This window comes from Elaeis guineensis, chromosome 9 (genome assembly GCF_000442705.2).
Source record: "Elaeis guineensis isolate ETL-2024a chromosome 9, EG11, whole genome shotgun sequence".
Lineage (NCBI taxonomy): Eukaryota > Viridiplantae > Streptophyta > Magnoliopsida > Arecales > Arecaceae > Elaeis > Elaeis guineensis.
In genome coordinates this window covers 21111917-21137745 of record NC_026001.2, presented here as the reverse complement: position 1 = coordinate 21137745, position 25829 = coordinate 21111917, and the positions used below count along the sequence as shown (strand labels likewise).

Here is a 25829-nt window from a genome sequence, read left to right as displayed (position 1 = left end):
TCTTCCCTAAAAGTTTCTACTTTCTCGGATTTCTATCGTCTAAAGCTAGACTCTCCGGGTTCCTACCCACTTCCTTGAATAATTGCTGATCAAAAAATTTTCTATTCGTTTGAAACTAGATTTTATAAAATTTTATTCAGATTACCAAAATAATTTGGATTGTCATCCAAAAAAAACATAACCTAAAAATTTTTTGTTTCTCAATTTTCTATCATTTAAAACCAGGCTTTCGAGAGTTTCTATCGTTTCTTTAAATCATTGCTGATCAAAAAATCTTCCTTAAATCGTTCCTCAATTTTCTATCATTCTATCCAAGTTGCCCGCTACCAAACGCCACTTAAAAATTCTTTTGTTTGTCAGTTTTCTATCGTCTAAAACTAGACTTTCCGGAGTTCCTACCGACCTCCTTAAATCGTTGTTGACCAAAAAGTGTTTCAAAAAAAATTAAAATAAAATTAAAGTAAAAAAAAAAAAAAAAGAAGATCGTTTCTCGGTTTTCTATCGTTTGAAACAAGACTTTCTAGAATTCCTGCCCAAAGTCCTTCTTACGCGGTCTGTAGACGGGCCACTCCTCTTAGAGCTCCCGAGCTCAATGAGCTCATTGGAGCTATCGGCTTCTGGGCTTGGTCGCAGCACCTGCGAGGAAATTCCCCCATCCTACCGTTCCCGCATCGATTCGTCGTTCTTCGCCATCGTTGTCGTCGTTGCTCCTCTCAAAAGTTCGACACCCTTTTTTATTTCTTCGATCTCTCCTTCCACTCTCCACAAACAACTCCAAGCCATGGTTTTCTTCGGTGTTCTAGCTTCTCTCCAAGTCCTCGTCCTCATCGCCATCGCCTACATCAAGAAGGCAAGTCGCCACGGAAGCGACGAGCTAAGCCGATCCTCACTCTCAAATTCATATACCAAAATTTCGGCAGCTCATTTGCTTCTACTCCTTTCCTTTTCAGGACAACTGCGCCGAAGATGTCGAGAACCAGCTGGGGGAAAAGACAAAAGCCGAGAAAAACCCGACACCCCGACAGAGCTACCATGAAGTAAATTGCTTCTAGTCCCATTCTGTTTATGTGGTGCTTTATGTTGGAGCAAAACGCAGTAATAATTGGAACAAAAATGCAATTGAAAATAGATAATTTCTTTTTTTTTTTTTTCCCCCTTGGAGGTGACAACACTAATTAGGCTAAGGCGTCAGTCTTTGAGATGGAGAACACTTTGTTGCCATCTGCAGCCGTGCCAATGAGGATATCATTTGGTACAGTTTGAAGTCCATTTCTTCTGTTTTGTCACTGAGATTTCGGTTGATTAACACCAGTGCAGATGATGATCACTTTAGGAAATCGGTCAATAAAACTAAAAGGTGCAAGAAAGAAAGCACCTTATTCATGAATAGGGCTGAAATTTTCGCTTACCCCTCTAGTTGCGATGGTAGAATCTGTTTCTTGGACAATATAAGACTATTGCAATGGTTAATACCCAATCGATAGAGTTTATGCAGAGGTGGTGGTTCCAATGTCTGTTTATTTACATGATTTTTTTTTTTTTCCCCCTTTACTAGCCCGTTGACCGGATTTGTTCTTCAAATGAATGGTTCATTGAATTTACAAATTCTACCAGTCGATCAGAGTATTCATGATATATTCAGAATTACTGAAATATTGATGCTCGTTGTTGCTCCTTAGTAAGGATGATTGACAAATAAGTATCATAAACCTTATATGAAGGGCTTGATTGTCTTTTCCTTTTTTGGTTCATGACCTCATGCTATTTGTTGCTATTGTAATTTCCACAATACAAAAATGCAACATAAATGCTGATTTGGCATAATTTGCATATGTATATATCAATTTCTACATAATTTTTTAAATCAAGAGTAGTTTGTTGCCTTCCTCCAGCGGCACTGTCCTTCACAAGCTGAAAAATCCTGTGGCAGAAAAGATAATCATCCCATGGTGAGTCAGTACCATGATGACACTGGGAACAACACATTAGATCAAATACTCCAGGTAAATTATATGTTACTTGTTTAAAGCAGTATGTTCTGAAGAGTAATATACTGACTCAAAGTTATGTACAACAGCAGCCAGATTTATCTCCAGCAACCACTGGTAGAGGTGCACGTGAGCCAGATGAAGATGGTAGTGTAACTCATGGGAACTTAGAGTTGGTATGGTAACCTCCCAAATATATAACTTAGATTTCTGCATATTCTCTTCTATGATAATATCGGCAATATGATTATACTAATATCCTGTGGTGTACAGGTATGACATTCTAATTGTTGTACAGCACCATTCCTGCTACTGATTTTGTCATGTTATTTGATAGCTAGCTCCATATAGAGGTTTTCAGCCCATTGCTCCTCTCATCCCACAAGTGAGTAATATAACTAAAACAAAAGAACACTCAATATTGTTGCCATCTGCAGCCGTGCCGATGAGGATATCATTTCATAATTCAAATAGCTTAAAGTCCCATTACTTCTGTTATGTCACTGAGATTTTGGTTGATTAACACTAGTGAAGATGATGCTCGATTAAGGAAAGCAGTCAATAAAACTAAATGGTGCAAGAAAGAAAGCACTTTATTCATGAAAAGGGCTGAGATTTTCGCTTACCCCTCTAGTTGCGATGGTAGAATCTGTTTCTTGGACAATATAAGATTATTGCAATGGTCAATACACAATCAATCGAGTTTATGCAGAGATGGTAGTTCCAATATCTGTTCATTTACATGAACTTTTTCCTTTGCTAATCTATTGATCGGATTTGTTCTTCAAATGACTGGATTATTGAATTTACAAATTCTACCAACTGATCAGAGTATTCATGATATATTCCGAATTACTAAAATATGGATGCTTGTTGTTGTTCTTTTGTAAGGATGATTGACAAATAAGTATCTTAAAGGTTATAGCTTGATTGTCTTTTATTTTATTTTTGTTCATGAACTCGTGCTATTTGTTGCTATTGTAATTTCCACGATACAAAAATGCAACATAAATGCTGATTTGGCATAATTTGCATATGTATATATCAATTTCTACATAATTTTTAAAATCAAGATTGGTTTGTTGCCTTCCTCCAGCAGTACTGTCCTTCACAAGCTGAAAAATCCTGTGGCAGAAAAGATAATCATCCCATGGTGAGTCAGTACCATGATGATACTGGGAACAACACATTAGATCAAATACTCCGGGTAAATTATATGTTACTTGTTTAAAGCAGTATGTTCCGAAGAGTAATATGCTGACTCGAAGTTTTGTATGACAGCAGCCAGATTTATCTGCAGCATCCACTGGTAGAGGTGCACCTGAGCCAGATGAAGATGATATAGTAACTCATGGGAACTTAGAGTTGGTACGGTAGCCTCCCAAATATATAACTTAGTTTTCTGCATGTTGTCTTGTATGATAATCTTGGCGATATTATTATACTAATATCCTGTGGTGTATAGGTATGACATTCTAATTTTTGTACAGTGCTGTTCTTACCACTGACTTTTGTTGGAACATAACATAAAGAAGTTCTAAAATAATTTAAAAAAATTAAATAAGCTAACAAACTTTATTATAGAAAAATTATAATAGACTTATAGAATAATAAGAAATAAAAATAATGATCAAATCCAGAAGCATGTTGGACACTGTCCTAAGACGTATTTCCATCCCTCATATAGAAAAATCTGAAAAAACCATCCCGAGATATGATCAGGATCCTCTGTCTGCGAGCACGATCGTGGAGGAGGTTGATGAAGACTTTTCAAAACCCAGGAAGAGAAGAAGAAATATTGCAATAGAAAAGAAAAGTATTAGAAAAAGCTTGGAAAGAAGAAGAAGGGAAGGCTCTTAGATGGCTTATAGGATTAGGTCCCAAAGGGACCTTTTTATAGCCAATCAATATGACTGTTTATGATCGTTTGTGACTGTTGGGGCTTTTATTAACCCATCAAGGCCTTTAATAAGCAGTCCAACGGTCAAAATCTTTAATACAGAGTCCAACGATCATAAATTAAAAATAAAATTAAATACACATGACTATTGGTAATTAGGAATGCAACGGTCAAAAATTAAAATCATGATAATAAAGAAATTAAAATATTTAAACAGTAAAATTAAAATACTTGGAGGGATATTATAGGAAAATTTTGAGTTTTCCTCTAACAATCCCCCACAAAACTCAAAATTTTTTAAAAAATTATAAAATAAAATAATATAAATTTTTGAATGCTTATACTATACAATGGGCAAGATGACTTAACCTTATTTAGTGTAAATAGTTTCCATCTGAAGGAAACAAAATGAATCAGATCTTCAACTATATTTCTTTGACTCAGACTTCAACTATTACACATATAGTACAGAGTTTCTTCATCGCTAGTCTGTATATTAGTGGCCCTACATATGTATCTTGATTTTTCATGAGAGTTGCTAGAGATAGCCCAAATCTCATATCCGCAGCCATGTGCTCATTTAGGTGAGGCCCTCCAAGGATGTGTGTAGTGTCACATCTCGAAGAGTACCTCTCGGATCCTATTATGAGCTATAGCTCTTCGTAACCACTACATAGGAGCACTAATCATCATAGGGATGGGATGAATTCTATGACTCCTATATTAAATAAACCACATGTGCTCTCTGACCAACTAATTAACTTGTTATTACCATATTGAATCTCCTTCAAAGAATCTCCTATCACAGAGGTTGGATTCTCACCATTGAAAGGTTCATTATGGGCAAAGCCCCACCCCCTTCGATAACTTTAGGACCTTAGTCCTATTCAAACCTTTGTAAAGCAGACTGATATAAAAGGGTCTTCCCCCCACAATTTCTAAAATATACCAGAACTTATCTCATGACTATGTCTTGTAATTATTCAACCATGTCATTAGAATAAAGAAAATAAATAGAAGAAATTCTCATTATCACAGAATGCTATTCATCATTTCTTAAAAGATGATATTTCCATGAATAGATACAAAGGTTTATCAAAAATAACATATGCATTAAAACTCTAGCGTGTCCCTTTTATGCAACAATATTTAAAAGATTCATTTCATGAAATAAGTATTACTATAAAAGGAACATCAGTTTTAAAAGGAAAAATTCAAAATATTATTAAATCATCATTTGTATAACAGGCATTCTGAAAATCTCTAATCACAAGTTCTATTTAGAATAATTTCTAATTGTTTATATATTTTTCTTCCATCTAAATTTAACTTATTGACGTACAACTAAAATCTATCATGGTGCCATTAGTCACAGAACATGCTTAATGGGCAATTGCAAAATATAATAAATGAAGCAATTTAATCACAAAATTAAGAGGAAAGAGAAAATGATTGATGATAACTGAGCAAATAGATAGCAGGATAGAAAGAGTTTGGCGAAGAATTAACATGATAACAAAATGTTTTAATTCATTTACTTCCTGAGAAGACTTGTTTTTGTGAAACGTGCTTGCCACAGGTCTTGAATAAAGGAGTTTTCAGGATGACCGCAAGCACACAGTCATGGTATAAAAGTAAAGCAGATATAAAGCAATTCAGCGTTAGTAATAACAGTGCCTTTGTAACAACTGTGATGTCTACTTCCAAACATTTGAATGACTTAACAGAAACCAAAGAAGGGGAACATCTTTTCTTGTAGGCATTTCAACTTCACAGTTCGGTCAATATCAAAAGAAGCGGAAGAGAAAAGTATGAGAATATAAAACAAAGATAATTAATGGATGTCGGATAAGAAGGAAAGCAGTATCATACAAACCAGTGTTATTTACACGCTGAATTTCGTAAGGCAAATTATTCATTACCATAGACAACAAGTCACTGTACGGGAAGTCTATAAAATTTTCCTCATCTAAAAGAAATTTTATTCTATTAACAGTATAGATTAGCACTAGAACAAACAAGTTCTCTGTACAAGACCTTGATGCTTCCCTTGATACTAAACTGGGGATCAAAACAAATATAGTAAAGAATTCTGGGAGCAATACCTGACATTTAGCATTAGAATACGAATACATTATATGGTATTATATTCATGCAGTATCCAGTCATATATAGCAATAGACAAAGTTACAAAGAGCTAACCCCACAAAGAGTTGGAACAAACATGGGAAAATACTAAAATCATCACAACACAATTACTGTCACAAATTACTATTTATTAATAAACATGAAGAATGCCATTCATGTTGATCTCATCATTAAAAGATATCTAATGCATGCTTGTGTATAATACATTGCATATTTCTGAAGTTGCGTGATTTAATTTTATGCAATAGTAATTTTTCTTGATATTACTTTAGGCCTAATGTTTGAAAGATTATTATAGTCCTTTTATTTATTGGAAAACTGAAATAACAAATATTTTATTAGATTTACACTTTGATCTTAAAAAAATGCTGAAAACTGAGTGATGAGCAATTTATTGTGATATCTGTTTACATGATATCTCGGAGACATCCCATCTAAGTTATATTGTGTAATCTTGCAACTTAAAATTCAGGATTTGGACTACTGGGTTTTAGCAGAAAGTTTTGGTCTACTAGGTTTTAGTAGAAACCTTCTTCCATTTATTTTTCAATTCACAAGGGTATGAAGTAATATTAAATAAAGCATGATACTATCAAACAACAAAATTGATCTAAGGACAATGTTTTGAATTCTTGATCTCCATGAAAAAAACTTTCATCCTTTTAAATCCATCTTCTTATTTGGTTCATCGCACATACAGCAAATAAGGGAATAAATTTCTTTTGCCAATATCATCATACAGACCAATTAGACCGATAAAGAAAAATTTGTAAATTACCAGCACATAGCTACCTGTCAGAAGGAATAATTTTTCTCGTTGGTATCAGATTGTAACATTCTTAGAAACATCTGATGAAAATATGATTTATATTTCTCAACATTAGTTAATTCTACAACTTTTTAGGTCAACAGCTGGTCTAATCTTGCAATGGTGATTTGTTACTGATCCTAGGTACATCAGCTGTAACAATCCGTTGACATGTAATATAGCAGCAACAAAATAATCCATACTTTATGTGAAAATGTAACAGAAAGCAGGAATACTGTAAGATCACTAACAAAGATCAGTTTTCATATTAATAGCTAAGTATAGATGTAAAATATGACACTATCCAATTTAGCAATATCAAATGATGATCAGTTTCATATTAATAGCTAAGTATAGATGTAAAATATGACATTATCCAATTTAGCAATATCAAATGATGAAGTTTTTTTTTTTTTTTTTGGACAAAAAATATGCATTAGAATGTTGGAACATAACATAAAGAATTTCTAAGATGATTTAAAAAACTAAATAAACTAACAAACTTTATTATAAAAAATTATAATAGACTTACAGAATAATAAGAAATAAAATAATGATCAAATCCGGAAATGTGTTGGACACTGTCCTAAGGTGTATTTCCGTTCCTTATGCAGAAAAATCCGGGAAAATCACCCCAAGATATAATCGGGATTCTCCAGCCTGCAAGCATGATTGTGGAGGAGGTTGATGAAGACTCTTTCAGCACCTAGGAAGAAAAAAAGAAATATTGAAATAGAAAAAAAAAGTATTAGAAAAAATTTAGAAAGAAGAAGGGAAGGCTCTTAGATAGTTTATAGAATTAGATCCCAATGGGACTTTTTTATAGCCAACCAATATGACCGTTTATGACCATTTGTAACTGTCCATGACTGTTGGGATTTTTATTGACCCATTAAGGTCTTTAATAAGGAGTCCAACGGTCAAAACCTTTAATACAGAGTGTAATGGTCATAAAATAAAAATGAAATTAAATGCACATGACCATTGGTAATTAGGAACCCAATGGTCAGAAATTAAAATCTTGATAATAAAGAAACTAAAATATTTAAATGGTAAAATTAAAATACTTGGAGGGATATTATAGGAAAATTTTGAGTTTGCCTCCCACAACTTTGTCGTATTATTTGATGGCTAGCTCCATATAAAGGTTTTCAGTTAGTTGTTCCTCTCATCCCACTAGTGCATAATATAACTAAAACAAAAGATCAAGATTTGCTGTCTCAATACTGGATCCCATACAAATACCATCCTATTATTGTGTCAGTATACGGTACAATATGGTACAACAGTGTTAGTATGGGGTAATACGGCATATATGTATAGTATTGGTATAGTACGGTATATCCCATACCAGGTAGTAAGGGGCAGTGCAGCGAACACTGCAAAAAACACTCCATATTGTTGTACCTTTACACTTTTGGTTTCAATATCTGTATTACCAGAAAATTTGATGTTATTTAAAAGTCATATATGATTTATTTTTGTCTGATTTTGGTGAAGAGTACCTATGCAAGATCCTCCCGCTCTAACCACAGAAGAAAGAAAAGAAAAGTGACAAGATGAAAATAAAAAGAAATATAGTGGACCATGATAAATGGTGAATCCAGTCTTGTGGGCAACCTTCGTTTGATTCATGAGAAACATGAATTTATATAAAAGGTTCTCGGTTGAACATGAGAAAATTGTTTCTTACGATTCTTGTTTGAAACTAATAATTCCATTCATTAAATGCACCTATGAACTCATAAACTGCCTCTAGTTAAGCTGGCTGAGAATTTGTAACCCTTCCAATATGATAATGCCAACAAACTAATAATGAATTTTATTAATATGAACAAAAGTATACCATTTGATACAATATCATTTCATGAATGAATCGAAAAGTCTCTTCATCTAGGGATTGTTGACCCGTTATTTGTGTACGGTGAAATAACTTGGATCCCACTTGGACCATCCAGGGTAAAACATTTTTTACCTGGAGCATGTGTTGTGCACCTCCTCACTAGCGTGCGTACGTATGCATATGTATATAATTATGTATGTATGTGTATGAGTGCATACATTAGTATGCCGAAAGTTCTTTTGTCCAAGTTCCATCATCTATGTGCAGTATGACAAAGGAAATTATGCAGTATTTTGCATTGCAAGCTTAGAGAACAGTGATATATGTTGGTACTTTTCATGCTGGCCTTCACAGAGCATTATTGGCTCTTGCAAGAATATCCCAAACATAACCCTTAGGGTTGAAATCCTGTCCATCCAACCTTGTCATATCTTCGCTGGATTCTATCATCCCTCATGAAGGACTACCTTGTCTAGCCAAAATTCTTTCCAAACCCACCATACAGAGGTTCACCCATCTAACCCAATAGTGCTCCGATGGTCCAACAAGCCCCAAAGTACATTACTAAGCAACCCGAACTATTCTGGGTGAGTTCCCCAACCAATAGTAGCATCCACAATCATATTATGGTATCAAAGTTGGGTGCCATTCCTCTATCCATGCTTGTTCTTTTGTGCCACAGCCTATGTTTGTGCTTGAGCCCATGTTTGCATTGTCGCAATCAAGGGCTCATGGCTCGAATGGGTCAATCTCTACTCCTTCGTGTGAGATATTGTCCGTTTCGGCCTCTGGCCCATAACGCAGAATCCACGATTTTCTCTTTAAAAGATGCCTCACAGGAGAGAATGTCCCATTCCAAATAAGCCAGCTCTTCCCTTGACTCACAATCGATATGGGACTAATAATGCTATCCTCCCACAACATTAGCCGCCCCTAGTCAAGAGGGAGTCTGTGTGTAGGCAGGAGGCGGTTCCCACAGTTGGCATCAATATTGCGGTCAAGAGCTTGTGGCTCAGATGGGTCGGTCTTCGCTCCCGCATGTGTGAGATATTGTCCACTTCGGCCTCTGACCCATGGCATCGGGCCTCATAGTTTTGCCCTCTAAAATGTGCCTCATAGGAGAGAGAAGATTCCATTCCATATAAGCCAGACTCCTTAACTCACAACTGATGTAGGACTAATAATACCATCTCCCACAACAGCACCCTTTCTTACACATGCACCTTATAGACTTTGCGCCTTGTATGCCCATGGTCATGTGTTTTGTGCCCTTATAGGCATGTCAACTTTTGCATGTGCCCATGGTTATTGTCATCACCCTATGTTTGTAGTGTGAACTTGTGCTTTCATAGTTGTGCCCCATGCCATCATGCCCCTTCATTCTTCTCTGCTTAATGCCTTCATGCACTTGTCTCCTTATGGTTATGCCCAAGCTCATGCCGTTTCTTTCTTACCAGTGTCCCCCTGCGGCCTCATGCACTCTGCACCATTACCATTGTGCACCTGCACTCTTATCCACCTTGCACCTTCATGTACTTGAACCCCTGTTGGTGCCCATATTTTCCTCATTATCTCATGCTCATGCCCATGTTTGCATACTCATGTGCCTCCCATCTTCAAGAGCTCTTTTGTAACTATGCATCTTGATGAACATCTTTCTGCATGTTCTCCAGATCTGCAAAATGGACACCTAATTCTATAGCTCATACCAGCTGCTGCACCGCTGTGTGGGACTTCTTTTTCTTCCATTGGCAGATTGATTGGTCTTAGCTTGTTAAGGACATAGCGTGTTTTGGCCTTGCATATAATGCAGAGACTCTGACCATGATATACTCTTTTTTCCTTATATGTGATGAGCCTATAGATGTTCATACCTATGCATGGTGGCTGACTTCAATCTGAGTCCTTGTGACTTGTGTATTTTTGGCTGAAGCCCCCGCCAAAAAAACTTGGACTCTTGAAAACTTGGCTCCTCAAACTCTTCAAATTTCACCATCTATCAAACTCTATTTTGCATTGCAATTCTTTACTTAAAAGCTAATGCTCATAAGGAGAGGATCTGAATTTCTTATGTTCATCAAGAGATGAGATCACTTGATACCAATAAAACAATAACTTATTCCTGTTGGAGGAGGAAAAATGCAATTGATGTAGATGAGAGTAAATTATTTAACATTTTCTCAATGCAACTTTGGACAGATTAAAACTAGGTTTCTAGAAAAAGATAAGCACAGATCTATAATTATCGTGAAACCATTCCTCAAGGGGCTGAGCATATCTATGTACAAGAATGATTGAACATTTTGTGAATTTTTTTTTCGCTTATGTTGCTTGTACTCGAGACTTTCTATTTATAGGTACTATGATGGTCAAGAAGCATATAACATTGCTTGTTATTAAATCTTTAATGAAAAGATTGAGCGCGTAACAGCGAATTAATGGTATATTCATGACGAGAGTGTGAAATAAGATCTAGACACACCATTCAATAATTCTTAAGATCATGTGACTTATCGAGTCAAGAAAAAGTTTCAGAAGAAAAAAAATAGTCTTATTGTTCTAAGCTTGAGAACATAATATTTAGCTCCTCACGGTTCTTAAAGAATTGTTGGTTTGATTACATGACAAATTGTAAATGTTATCCACAAAGTATGTAGTGAATTAAGGATAGTCCTTAACCACCTTTTTTTTGGACCCAATCATTATTGTATGACAACTTATAACTGACAAACATTATGACCATTCAAGCATGAATTATTGCTCTCTCTCTCTCATGGTTTTTTTTCCTTTTTTTGGTTTCGGAGGTGGGGAGGTTGGGTTTATATAACTGTTTTCCACTTATTTATTGTGGGTAGGCATATTTATTAAATATTAAATGGATATGCACCTCAAAAAACTTAGATGCACCCATCGGAAGTTATATAAATGTTTTCCACTTTCTACTCTATTAATTTTGAGGTGCATCATTCAAGAAACTTCGGGATGAACAGGGCCTTGTAGGTAAGGATTGTGAGTAGGCAGTATACTCTACCTATGCTCCAATAGTATTTTAACAACCCAAGACCTTGTCCAAAAGGGCCAGCTGAAAGGTATTATTTAGATTTATTGGCCTTGCATAAGTACCCAATATCTATGTAATGCATAGTTGATGTGGGACTAAACACTCTTGTACCACAAGGATCCTCATGTATGCCCTCTATTTTAGCACTAGCGTCTTTGCTAAACTAAGGATCCAAACCCATTCACATCCTATCACAAGTACCGCAAATCGAATCACAACCATCACAATCAATTTGTGGTCAATCCTAAATGGGCTTGTGCTACAATGTCTCCTAGTCTATATGTGCTATGAGCTGGATTCACTTCGATACCATTTATAATAGCTCAGGACCTCATCCAAAAAAGCTGGCTAGAAGATAATTATTTAGGTTCTTTGGTCTTGTATAAGTATCCAATATTTATCTGGTATATAGCTGGTGTGGGACTAAATATACAGCTACATGGGTCCTCATAAGTATATATTGGGAATATTAAGTGAGACTTCTTTTTCTTTTCCCTTGTAAAAGAGAAATAATCCTATAACCTTTATTTAGAATCTCTTTTGTTTTCAAGACTGTACAAGGAAAATTGCATGTCACAACTGTTCATGAAGTATTCCTGCTTTCATGTACCCGCAACTATTAGTTAAATATTTGAATAATTAATTATGTTATTTGTTGTCTCTTATGTTTTCTTAATTTTTTTCCACATGTAACATTCCTCTTAGTCAAATGTACATGTATATCAGATTTTCTGATTTCATCTTTTTATTTTTTATTTTTGAAAATTTCTGCTTTCTTCTTACCTAGCCAAATTTTAGCTTATTTTCTGACCTGAAAGGTGCAAGCTGGATAAAGCATTTTACTTGTCAAAAGAAAAAAAAAAATGCTTCTAGGTGTCTTGTTTTAGTTGCAGCAATTAGCAGTTGCAACCTAAACCACCTGGATGCCTGCAGTGCATTATATTACCTGGTAGTCTCATTAAAATGATGATAGCTCCTGGTTTTGGAGGTGAAAAGGAGTCATGAGTTTGCCAATAAAGATATTTTGTTGATGTGCTAGGGCAAGCTGATGAGATTCTCTTTAAAAAGTGATCAAATAAATTTTGAGTGGCCTCTGTATCTTCTTTCTCTCTCTTTTTTCCTTCGATGAGTGCATGTAACTTCAGAAGATTGGTAGTCAGATATGTACGTTGTTCTTGACTAGCATTCACATGAGGGTGGTTGCTCCTTTTCAAAGAAAAGTATATATTTCTGTCTAAAATCAGATATAGTCTGAGTGCTCTCTTGGCTTATAAGCATTCAAATCAATCATTATTTTTTCAAAGTATATTTGGTTTGTATTCATGCCATTCCTGCTAGCTTGTTTCCTGTTTTTGATGCACTACCGCAATCTACTGTTACTTGAATGTCCATTGTTACTTTTTTGGTGAATCTGAGACTGAAGCCACTCTGTTCAAATGCAAGGATGGACAGAGAGAGAGCAGAGAAGAAGAGAGGCGTAGAGAGACAGAAGCAGAAGAGAGGCATAGAGAGATGAAGTCTGCCTCAAAATTTTCTTACTTTTCAACTGGCATTTCTGTTGCCGGAATCATAAGCATTTTCTCTGGATATCTTGGAGATCAAACAGGACATGCCCATACGGTCCCTCTAAAGATCTGCACCTTCTTCATGCTGGCCACCTTTGTATCTGGAGCCAGCATGCTGCTTCTGATACTCATCAATCTTAGCAGCCACATCTCTATTATATTCTTCAGAAGCCTCAAGTATACGACATTGGGGTTCCTGACCCTTTCAATGTGTAGTGTCTCCATTCTTTTCCTAAAGATGTTTGCCATTCTTGCCTTTGTTCCGACGTTGTTTATAGTATTGATTTCATTCATTATGGCCTGGTATCCATGCAGTCATCACCGAGGTAATCGTGTCAGGTCACTCCCTCCTTTATCCGAAGCTGTCTGAAACATTTGGATGCCGTACAATTGCATTGTTTTCAATACTATACTCCTATTGCTATGTAAATATTTATATGTAAATTGATAAGTGACAGAATAAAGATGCATGAAAAGTAGATTAAGATTCTGTGTACTAAAACCATTGTAGTGCTGTCTGATTTCATTGGGATACAGGAGAAAACTAGAGAATCAATAATAATGTAATATTTTCCTAATAACCAATTAACCTTTCAGACATGGAATTATGTTGGTTTTGAGCTGGGATTTCCTAGAGTGTAAAATGGGATCCTATATGGTGTGTGTTTTGTGCTTGCACTGTGAAAGCTTATGGTAGAGGTTAGTGTTATGCAAAGGTTTTAGCGCATATTTGGTGAGATCCATGGAGAGGTTGGTAGCCGAAAAGAATTCGATGAGACTCTGGAAGAGGATGGGAGCCGAAGGGGTTCGGTGAGATAGCCGAAGAGGACTTGGTGAGACTCTGAAAGACGATGGTAGCCGAAGAGATTCGGTGAGATTCAGGCTAGGATTGGTAGCCGAAGATGGCTGATGTATTGGCAACAATTATGAAAGTCAACAAGAAGGATCGACAGGTACCTGATTGGTAAGATATAATAGGTCTAACTATCCAACCTGCTGATTGAGGATGATCTAGCTTGATGTGGGTCAACTCAGGTGTGAAGTCCCTGTGCCTACTAGATAAAGGCTAATAAACCCTACCTCCCAACGGACATTTGTTTTTTGGGAAGTTGGTCAGGGGCTACGGTCCTAACATGTGGTATCAGAGCGAGGTTGCAAAGGTTCTAACATATATTTGGTGAGACTCAGGGAGAGATTGATAGCTGAAAAGATTCGGTGAGACTCTGGAAGAGGATGGTAGCCGAGAAGGTTCGGTGAGACTCAGGCTGGGGTTGGTAGCCGAAGGTGGCTGATGTATTAGCAACAATTATGGAAGTCGACAAGGAAGGTCGACTGATGTCTGATTAGTAAGATTAAATAGGTTTAACCACCCAGTCTGCTAATTGAAGGTGATCTAGCTTGATGCGGGTCAACTCAGGTGTGAAGCCCCTGTGCCTAGTGAATAAAGACTAATAAACCTTGCCTCCCAATGGGCATTTGCCTTTTGAAAAGTTGATTAGGGGCTACGGTCCTAATAGTTAGTGCATGTTTGAACAAGGGACACATCGCTCATCTCAAAAATAGATGGCTACCACCCATCTTTCAAACCATGTGTTTGGTGTACCAGTCATGTTTGGCACACCAACGAAATGGATGACAGCTACCATTTCCAAGATGGATGATGTGTCACCATTCAAAGATGCACCAGCCTCTACGGTGCTAAACATGTACCACACAAGATCTGAACTTGTTAGTTTTAATATTTCAGGTTCCATGTCATCACCTATAACATTTTATATGTTAGACATATATTTTCACATAAATTATTTGATTGATTTCTTTTATAATTTTATCATCATAAAGGGTTTTAGTATCAAGAATAGTTCATTTTAAAGGACAAATTTTTCCATCTTCACTCAAGCTTCAACTAAGAATGTTGAACTAGTTTTCAGCTTTGGAAATTCAAGATAATTTTGATTTTAATATTTTCACTGGCAGTCAAGATCAATGCATTAACATACAAAGCAATCAAGAGGATCAAACATATTGGGAGCAACAATTGAATAGGAGATAATCATTGTCTGCAAACTCCGCCCAAGATTATAAGTGAAAAGTACTTAGGAGGGTCCTGGTGTTTGGATCTTGGTGGTGGTATCCCTGTCCTAATTCCCAAAAAGGTAAACCCGAGGCTAATTTATATGCTTATTCTCATTTAAGCATCACAATTTTATATGTTTTGGAAGATGAATAGCTTATTTCTCTTTTGTCATCAATCATCATGGCATCTAGCTGGTTATCATTGATTCATTTCTTTCCTTGTAAGCACATGATAACTAAGAACAGTCTTCAGGCATTCTCCTAAAACATTTGGGTTTAGCTTTATGATTTCCAAGTCATCTATTAAATAATGCAAGCTTTTTCATGTTCCTTTTGACATCTTCCATCTGTAACAGCTTAATGTTACACATGGTCTTCCCAAATCCTTCTATAGATATAATTATCGGTCAGGGTTGGAAGTGGGCTTGGGCTGGCTTGATGACTGTTGGGCTAGCCTGACTGTGGCGGGGCTATGGGCTACGCCTGAGTATTTTCAGATCGGATGTAGGCTTCAAAGTAAAGCCGGCATATATTTTGTATGGGCCTGGGTAATTATTTGGCCCGACCCCAGCCCTACCCAAGTTTGAGCATGAATCATGCTCAAAAACAAAGGTCAAGGCTGACTTTGCATCTGGCCCAATGTGGGTTTGCAGGGTTTACTGGGCCAAGCCTCTCAATTCCTTATCCTCTCGAAGTATTCTCTGGTTCTAATTAAAACCCTAGCCCTTCTCTTCTCTCTACATCCCCTGCCTCTCTACCCAATAAGCACTTCCTCTCCTCTCGAGTCAGCTGATAGATACTTCGCTTGAAACCCTTCCCTAAATCCAAACATCTTCCTTGCTCTTCTCTGCTCCAATGGGCTCTCAAACGAGCTTTACAAAAACGAGCTTTGCAAAAACCCTAGAAACGGTGCAAAAAACCATAGAAATCCTTGAGAATTGGATTAGCTCTATCGTCAATCAAGCACTACTGGAGTCCTCTAATCCCTCACTACCTGCATGGTCTCTTTTAATCGTAGTCTAAATGTCGACACCTCCTAATTTGTCCCCAGGACGTTACAGGTAAGGCATCCATCTAGGGGTAAAAGTGGTATGGATATTATCCGTCCAAATCATTTTCATATCCGAATCAATCTAGATATGACTAGAAATTTGAGAAACCGACTAGTATCGTATTCATATCCACATCCGTCAAAGAAAATGGATATGGATATGGATAGACAACCATCCAACCCATATCCGAATATCCGAATTTGCATGTAATATATAAAATTTTATATAGCACTTATTCATTTTTAACAAAAATATACAATCATATAAACATGTTATTAGCTTGATTTATCATCTATTTAGTAATATTTTTGATTCTGTAGTTAGAAAGTTTAATTATGTAGGTTATATCCATAATTATATCCATACTTCCAATATCTGAATCATATCCATATCCGTTTAAAATAATTATGGATATAAATTTTTGTATCTGAATAATATCCATATCCGTATTTATATTTATCAAATGAAACAAATATGGATATAGATATGCTGGTATCCAATCCGATCTGATTTCAATCCTAATTCCACTTGTTGCTGCCTTCGCTCCAAATAAAGAGCTCATTCATTTTTCCAGTGTTGAACCATGGAAGTTTGAGTATTTTGAGTCCCTCAATATGATCATGCTGGAGGATTTGGGGAGAATGATAGAGCTTAAGCAATGACTAATATGGATCCTGCTCCTTCACTAGTGAAGGAGTGACTCTTTGAAGAGGTTGTCCAAGATCATGAAATAAGTCGGTGCTTAGGGCTGCATTCTTTGCCTCCCACTTCCTTTGGAAAAAACAAAGATCAGTGCTTTCTCCCACTAGCTAATCAGGTTTTGGGTTGGGCCTAGGCCTGGTTTTGGGCCAGGCTCAGGCGTATATTTTCTAAAATTTTTAGATCTAAGCCCAACCCAAAGACTGGAACAAAAAAAAATTCAGATCAGGCCCAGGTAGGGCATGTCCCAGCCCAGCCTGGCCTGTTTCCAACCTTGATATAGAATCCTCTCTTCTTTGGATATATCATCTGAATTATTTTTCTATTATCTTTAAAAGTAAGTTATTTAACTTTAGGATACTCATTTCTCACTTTCTCATCCATTATTTTGTGGCACATGTTTTTCAATAAATTTGCTTCAATTGCATTTAGCTCATTTCTTTAAAACCTTTTTCAATAAATATGTTAAAATCTAAAAAAGACATTTTGCTGAAGCTGTTGCCTCTTTCCTCAAAGCCTATATATAGGTTCCTCAAGGATTAACTCCTAAGCTTTCAAATCCAAAATCAATAAGGATCATGCTCCTAAATTAAAGACTCTTTGATTTTTGTATATCTTCATTTCACTAACCCCTTTTCCTTACTTCAATTAACATAGGATTGTTCATTCCCACCTTCAATTATGCAATCACACTCAATTATATCAACTCAACAATTTTCCTCGGTCTTAAGATAATTGATCTGTTTCAATCAATTCCACCTATGTTGAGCCATTTCAAACACAACTCTCTCTCTCTCTCTCTCTCTCTCTCACACATAATTCTACATTCAAGCTTAAACTTGTCATATCTTTAATGTAGAATTGTCAAGCCTGATTTACTCTCTTTGCATGCAATTAGTCATATTCTATTAAAAGGTACAGCTGCTTTACTCCATGAAACACTGAAACGGAGTAAAGTGGATTTAAACATGCATCAAAGGAGGAAGACAAGGTAGCCAATCTAATATATATATATATATATATATATATATATATCAAGCCTGATTTACTCTCTTTGCATGCAACTAGTCATATTCTATTAAAAGGTACAGCTGCTTTACTCCATGAAACACTGAAACGGAGTAAAGTGGATTTAAACATGCATCAAAGGAGGAAGACAAGGTAGCCAATCTAATATATATATATATATATATATATATATATATGAAAACAGAAATTTAGAGAAGATCAATTGTCTACGTAAATAGCACATTATCATCTATGAATGCCATTTGGATCAAAATCAACCTGCAATATGCCACATGTCTAGACTCTTTTACCTAACAATTCTTAAAGCTTTGAATTAAAGAATGATATCATTAAAGCCCACTTATGTGACTTAAATGATGTTCTTAAAGCCCATTTATGTGACTTAAATGATGTTCTTAAAATCTGATATTATGATCCTCTTGCAATAAAAACCTACTCATATATGTAGTTGAGAATGTGAATGGATATTAAAAATTTGGATGGACCTATTTATAAATAATTTTTTTAAAAATGATCCATTATGTGGTCTAGAACCCATGCGCAATGTGCGGTCTCAAAACTAGTTTATTAATAATTTAGATGACAAGCCCCATATAATCTTCTTCTTCTTCTTTTACGGCCTTTGAATGCTTCAAGGTTAGTACAGTTCCTAAAAAAAGCCTAGCATCATTTTGCTTCTTGATCATTTATGTTTGGATGGCTGAAAATGACCAATAACTTAAATGTAACCCACCTATAAGCAGTATCACCATAACCTTCAGTGTAGTGGTTGATATGATTGATTACTTTGGTCCATTAAATCAAGATACAGCCACTGCAACCAATCTGTGTACTTTATTGTGCATTAATAGTGCATATGGGCATCATATTTGTCTTAAACTAGTGCTTTTGATCTTGATTCTCCCCAATGTCTAACACTGGTCTAAGGTCCCTTGATGTAGTTTAGATTGGCCAATCTCCCCAAGCCACAAGGCATTTCAGGATATTGGCCTGCTTAATATGTTGAGAAAATACAACAGACAAGTGAGTGAATGAACCTGAAAAGCTGCAGGCTTTGCCTGTTGAATTTTCAGCCACAATTGCTGACCATCTGCTCATCCCATAATCTGACACCTTCATACATATACTTCATGAACACCTTCCAGTAGTTGCAATTTGCACATATGGTTGGCCTATCTTGTCCCACATCTCAATCTTCCACAAATTCCTCGATATAATTTGCAGGACCATATTTATGATCCATCTTAGGTCTAGCTTTCTTAATTTGTAGCATTTACTCCCATAGACTTCTTAAAGCTATCTTCATTTACTCCAATCCATTATGAGCCTCCATTTATGAAACCTAACTATGCAAACATGTTCATATATGTCTCAGTTTTAGCTTTCATCTTTAGTATTAGATTCTATCTCAACTTGTAATTAACATGCACATATGACAATCATGATCCACAGGACCCTAGTTGATGGACTACCAAGTTCAGCCAAATTTTTCGATGCACTTGCAAGATAGATGATCGATGAAGCATGCACATGAACACGATACTTCTTTTATGCCCATTTGGGAAGGGAAACATCCATGGACATAGCATCACTTGTCTTGAGTCGTTTAGCAATCATACAATGCTCACATGGTGGGGTTTTCAGAGACATCAACTTCATTTCATCACTTAGGAGCCACAGCCCCACTTCCAATAGCAATGGCTAACTAGCCCTAACATGCATCACCCCATCTTCTGATTTGTGCACAATGGCCTATGGTAAGATGGTCCCTACTAAAGTCTGAGCCACTTTCATTGGTTGGAATGCAATTTTTTCTGTCTGATTTGATCCTGACGACTAACAACCATCTACTGGTCTGTGGCTATAAATTGTGAGGGATGTAATTCTGCAAACATGTCGGTGAGCAACAGGGTCGGTTGTTTGTATGGGTCCCAAACTAAGTTTCTAGACCACCTTGTCCAAAACAATGTCCACAAGAGGACAACTTGTAGTATGCAAGCAGTTGCAATTATAACACTTCAACTAGAACAAGTATAAGTTTACACATGACTGAAAAAATTAATTATTTTCTTTGTGCACATTACAGTTGTTTACATTTAAAATTTAAGGACATCTTTTTAAAGGAAAGATTGGGCAAAGCATAATCACTTTCATTCAGTAAATGAAAGAGAGGGAGTACATTTAGAAGAATGAGAAAAGGAACGAAAGAGAGGATAGCAAGATGCCAATTATGTTGGCCAATACTGCTTATTCCAAGAATAACAATTCCAGGAGAACTGGAATAGCAGTATTCTTAGGATAAGGACCTCTTATTCCTCCCCACTTTTGCATGGACAAAGACAGCTATTTTGCAAGAAATAAAGAAATTTCATCCGAACAATCACAGGAGAAATGACTCATTCCTATATTGCTTTTTCTTGTTCTTGATCACAAAATACAACCTGAAATATTGGTTCAAGCAGGTCAGGTAGAATTTAGTCCAATGTATAGCTCAATTCAAGTCACGGCCAAGCCCACCCTCTATTCTAGACCAATGTACCAGATATAGGTATGAACTTAAGAACTGTGCTTCGGCTACATTTGTTATGAATCTCACAGAATTAGATCCAACTCAATAAGGATCTAACTTTAATCATTTCAAATCTGACATGAAAAGGACTTGTTATGCAGATTATTTGAGTCAAATCTTGATTCAAGTCAAGATCCAACTTAATCACATTTCTAAACTCTTTCAATTGAGAAAGCAATACTCGTGTAGCTAGCTGGTTGCACCTAGCTTTTGTGCTTTCTGCAAGTAAAGCAAGCAGCTTACCGACAGCTGCAACTCACTTCAATTAAAGGTTAATTCAAGTTCACTACCAAGCAGGTCAAGGCCAGGCCTCAATTTTTAGTTGGACTTGTGAACTACCCAAACTTTAATGACGGCCAACTCGCAGAAATGAGTAGCAATTCAAGTTCAACTCATTATGTGTCTGGGGAGCAAAATTTGTGCAGTCAAGTCTCTGAGCTCTGTTTTACAAAGTCTGATGTACATTGTTGTTTTTTAAGTTAATTGATTACTGACTCAATTATCCCTCCACATAGATAGTTATCCTTCAATACAAGTAGATAGTTTTGGAAGGAAGGTATTAAGCATGAAATATATTACTAATCCATTATCTATCAGTTTAAGTTTTGGAGATCAATTACTTAGTCAACAGTTTTAAGGATAAATCAAGTAGTCTAGACTAAAAAGTTTGCAAATTGGTGGCAATTCCTGTTCCTTATTCCTTCTAGCAGAACCTTCGTGAGTGTGGTACTTATTCCAGTGATAGATTGAATCAATTAATGGGGAACAAATCAGGCTGTGCGCCAAAGAATTTAAGTCCTTGGGGCAGGACTGCTCTGGTTCCAACCTCGCCAAACATGGCATGAGGCCAAAGTCCAAAATGTCAGAATCTTGAAAGAGAATTCCTCACATGCTCTTGTGCTCATCTTCCCAACGTCCCATCAATACCAACCCATTCTTTATATATATATATATATATATATATATACAGAGAGAGAGAGGAGAGAGAGAGAGATTGTTTTCAATAAGCATTTTCACTTCACACACAAATTTGGTAGTATCAACACATCAGTACTGGCTGCCTCTAAATGCCACTGGGTTTCCTGTTTGGAACCAAGGTGGTCATTGGAACAGCAGGCCGAGGTTGGTATTACAAGGGATAAGAACTGACAATGAAATGAAAGATAGTTAAAAAATGAAAAACGGAAACCAAGGCAGCAATTTGAAACATATATAGTAGACATGGCATTGAGATCCTACCCTCCAACTTCTAATATCTCTTTGTCAATTCTTGTTTCTGGAAGTCCAATGAATCAACACTCAATTAAGCAATCCTTGATTTGGCGTTCAACAACGCGAGCCCTTCTTGCAGACAAGTGCGCCGGCCGACATTGTGATCGAGCTCACCAGAGAGGATGGCCTTGCCCCTAAGCTTGAGGCCTTGGCGTAGCTCGATGAGGCTCCGGCACCGGAGGGTGTGAAGAAGGCACCATTTAACATTAGGTCCCCTTCTGATCTCCAGTTCCAGTTCTTCCACTGACTCTCTGAAGCATCCTCACGCTTGGTCACCTACACAGATAAGACCAATCAATTAGCATAGTTTACATCACTAAGTTGGTCATTCTTTTGCTTGTGTTCGGCACCTAGCACCTAATTTAGGGACAGTGCATGTTGCACTTCAATTCATTGGGAGTCAAAAATTTGTTTCACACTGGTCTCCATATTGTTCTTGAGTAGTCCTAATCAATGACCATTAAGTTCATGCATATGTGGTCTTCTATCACTATTTCTTGCAGACAGTATGGGTTAGGTGCAACCGAAATAATTGTTTGGCTGCTAGCCTGCTAGACCTTTATAAATTAGAGAGAGTCTAGACTCTAGGCACTCTAGTTAAGCACCAATGTTACACTGCAATTCATATCAATGCCCTCATTTCAGAAGTTCTAGTCCCTTAAAAATGCTTCTGCTCTAATACTTTTTGAGAACACTACCCTACTTTTATTTTAGTTGTAAACTTGTAATTGCAACATTTACAGAATTATATTAAAAAAAAAAAAAAAACAGTGCAAATATATAGGAGCAATTTATGTTAGCTTTCAGTGGAGCTACATTTTAGTGGCTCTTAAGGCAAGCACATGCAAGATATAACACAATAAACATAGTACTTTACCTAACTAAAAGAGTCACTATAAGAACATTGCAACGCAACATGATCATGAAAAGTACTGCACTGTCGGTGGCAACACATTATTTTACCCACCAAGCAGCCTAACTAATCATTCTGGCAAATTTGACAAGCATAGATGTTACCTAGCTTTTGTTGTTTTTAAGACACCTTTTTTTAAAAACTATGCAGGGAAACAACAAAGAACAACATAATTGAACTTCTTCACCGTTTCGTCTATCAATTACTCCATGTCTGAAGGCATGAGTTCCAACTCTCCCCAGTTCTCAGAATAGCTGAACAGTGTCCACCACCTTTGGTACAGCTAGGTCCCACTGATCAATGGCGGCAGATTGAATGGTCCATAGAATCAATTTGCATGATATATATGTTTTGCTCCTTTCAAAACAACATGTTTTAGTCCTTTCAATTACTGTTAAATGATGGGATCCACTTGTATAACTGGACTCTATTGTTGTATATGAAAATTGTCATCTTGTGATTACTCTAAATGGCGGGAGATTGAATGGTCCATAGAATCAGTTTGCATGATACATATGTTTTGCTCCTTTCCAAACAACATGTTTTAGTCCTTTCAATTACTGCTAAATGATGGGATCCACTTGTATAACTGGATTATATTGTTGTATATGAAAATTGTCATCTTGTGATTACTCTATTTACCATCTAAAATAACAAACCGCGATTGACCAAATATAGTTGGGCTCTAGCTGGTGCCATGTAAGGATAGGAGGTGTATTTTTCATACGGAAGAAAGATTCTTCTTTTTTGTCTGAATCCATCATTGGATCGCACAATATTAACTTTGAGATCTATATAATCAGATGAATGAAAGATTCAAGTAGCTTTATGATCTGTGCAAAGCATCATTCAATGATTGGTATCATAAACGAAGATCAATCATTTTATATCGATACAATCTGAATCTGCCATATAATCTCATTAATTATACTATTTTCTGACTGCTATATATAATTGATAAATTAAGCAGTGTCTAGGCAGATCATATGCAGTGGTACTTACAATTTATTGCACACATTATAGAGGATTCATGCACAAGAGCAAGAACATAAAATCTTTTATTTGACACCAAGAAATTTCAGCAAGAAAGAATTTACTAACTAAATGATACGAAGTTAATTTAGAAGGTCGGGGTGTGGTAAAAAAAAATAATAATAAATAAAATATAAAAAACTCTGGGAGGAGTTATGCGACAATAGCCAAATAGTGGAACATTGGTGTCACCTCTTTGGCGAACCGGTCATCTGGTGCCAAGAACCTATTCCCTTGGCTGTTTATAGTGGGGGCCGCGCTCCCTCCAATGGCGTACATCTCCCAGTGCGTATAGTCGTTATTCACCACATGGAAATACCCATGCCGACACCTGCCCATAACACCAGGAATAACTCATGGAATAACTATTCCAAAAGGAATAACCATCACCCACGAAAGGAATAAACGCTCACCTCGGCATCCTCTGAATGAGCCCTCCCCAAAGTGGTTGAAGGCAATGGTGACCTGCATGTTCTTGTCCACCATCAGGCTATCACTATGCCCCAAGAGCATCACCTTGTCATGGTGAGTCATGTAGTTGTTCGATATCGTGATCGCCGTCGAGCCATGGATCGCGTCGACGAGGCCGTCGTGGCAGCTCGACAGCGTGCAGTGGTCGACCCATACGTGGCTGCCTCCGAAGATGGACACGCCGTCGCCGTCCGACACCGTGCGCCACCCGTAGTGCTCGGGCGAGTCCCGGACGTAGGCATTCCCCCCTGCTTGCAGTCGTGGATGTGGACGCCGTGGATGATGATGTGGTCCACGTACTGGATGGTGATGCATGGCCCGCCGGCGATGTGCACGCTGGCGCCGCGGCCGTCGAGGGTCTTGTAGGAGTTCATGATCAGCTCCTCCTTGAGCTTGATCACCATGTCACGCTGGAAGATGATCCAGAGGGGCTCGTCTTGGATGACGGCGTACCGCAAGGTTCCGGGCTTCGGGTTGACCGGGTCGTCGTCGCCGCTGTCGGTGACGACGTAGATTTTGCCGTCACGGCCGCCGATGGCGTTCTTGCCGAACCCGATGGCGCAGTCGGCGAGGCGCTGGCGGTTGCTCTCCCAATTCTGGTCGCACCGCCAGCAGTCGTCGATCGGGTTGCCGGTGCCGCATGACAGGTAGCCCAGCCGCCGGCGAGAATTGTTCAAGCTCCTGCAAATGGACGTGAACTCATAGCCAATTGAGCAAACTTGTACAATTGAGACCTACATTGTGTTCGAGTAACAACATGAACTGGTCTTGGTTACCTGTGCACTTCTCGGACTACAAATTCTGGATCTTGAACTGCTGCTGATGGTTTGGGTGTGGGGGAGGAGGAAATGGGGATGGTGAGGAGTGAGAAAAGGAAGAGGAGAGTGAATGGTAGAGTGGCCATTTTCTAATTTGGTAGGGGAAGTGTGGAGAGAGAGAGGGGTTACGAGGGAGGGAAGAGGTAGGGGTGAGAGTGTGAGGAGAGGGAGAGGGGGTTATAAAGGAGAGCCAAAAGGGGCTGTGGGGAAGGGTGGCGTGATAGAACTAAGCATGCGGTGGGGCAGGCCTAGTAACGTGATTTAAGGATTCACCGGATCCAACTGAGTAGTTTAGGCCGTTGAGCAAGGGGGAAAAAATATTCTACCTCTCTCTCTCTCTCTCCCCCTATGTCTTCTTTCTTGTTTCTGTTGCTAAATTTATGGTATGGATAGGACTACTGACCTACCATGTCTAAAAAGTGCACCGCTAGAGAATGAGCCTTGTTATAAATATGCAAGCTTAAAATTTTTTAAAGATGATATACTATCATGTTTGAAAGATGTGTACTAATGAATATAGTTTATACAGTGTGAAAGGATAACTTCCAACTATCACATTATTAACAATTTAGAGTACCTTAACAT

General features: G+C 37.4%; 2 protein-coding genes across 22 annotated transcripts; one reads left to right on the top strand and one right to left on the bottom strand.

Moving 5' to 3' along the window:
- Nucleotides 1–492: 492 nt before the first annotated feature.
- On the top strand, nt 493–20207 carry LOC105051306 (uncharacterized). 21 transcript variants are annotated; one of them, XM_073243348.1, is made up of 7 exons: nt 493–850; nt 951–1037; nt 1875–2003; nt 2078–2164; nt 3085–3141; nt 3270–3356; nt 19622–20207. In XM_073243348.1, exons 1-7 carry the CDS (start codon nt 593–595, stop codon nt 19631–19633), a joined length of 717 nt encoding a protein of 238 aa, XP_073099449.1. In that variant the 5' UTR covers nt 493–592; the 3' UTR covers nt 19634–20207. The 21 variants fall into 21 exon arrangements, with proteins under 21 accessions (XP_073099449.1, XP_073099448.1, XP_073099447.1 ...); XM_073243347.1 differs by lacking the exon at nt 19622–20207 and adding an exon at nt 12567–13183; XM_073243346.1 differs by having other exon boundaries at nt 496–850; nt 3085–3195; nt 3273–3356; nt 19622–20206.
- A 1525-nt stretch (nt 20208–21732) lies between these two features.
- Nucleotides 21733–25409, bottom strand: LOC105051305 (probable pectate lyase 5). Its single transcript, XM_010931660.4, is given in 6 exon segments — nt 21733–22286; nt 24148–24286; nt 24369–24387; nt 24390–24674; nt 24677–25107; nt 25203–25409. Coding segments are annotated over 6 exon segments (1224 nt in total). The 5' UTR covers nt 25331–25409; the 3' UTR covers nt 21733–22064.
- Between the last annotated feature and the right edge of the window lie 420 nt (nt 25410–25829).

Bases quoted from the DNA above. Each gene is read 5' to 3' on its own strand.
- LOC105051306 (XM_029266515.2), top strand. From the start codon at position 593: ATGAGCTCATTGGAGCTATCGGCTTCTGGGCTTGGTCGCAGCACCTGC. The intron at 1,038-1,874 runs GTAAATTGCTTC...AATCAAGAGTAG, and splicing joins CCCGACAGAGCTACCATGAA to TTTGTTGCCTTCCTCCAGCG. The intron at 2,004-2,077 runs GTAAATTATATG...TATGTACAACAG, and splicing joins CATTAGATCAAATACTCCAG to CAGCCAGATTTATCTCCAGC.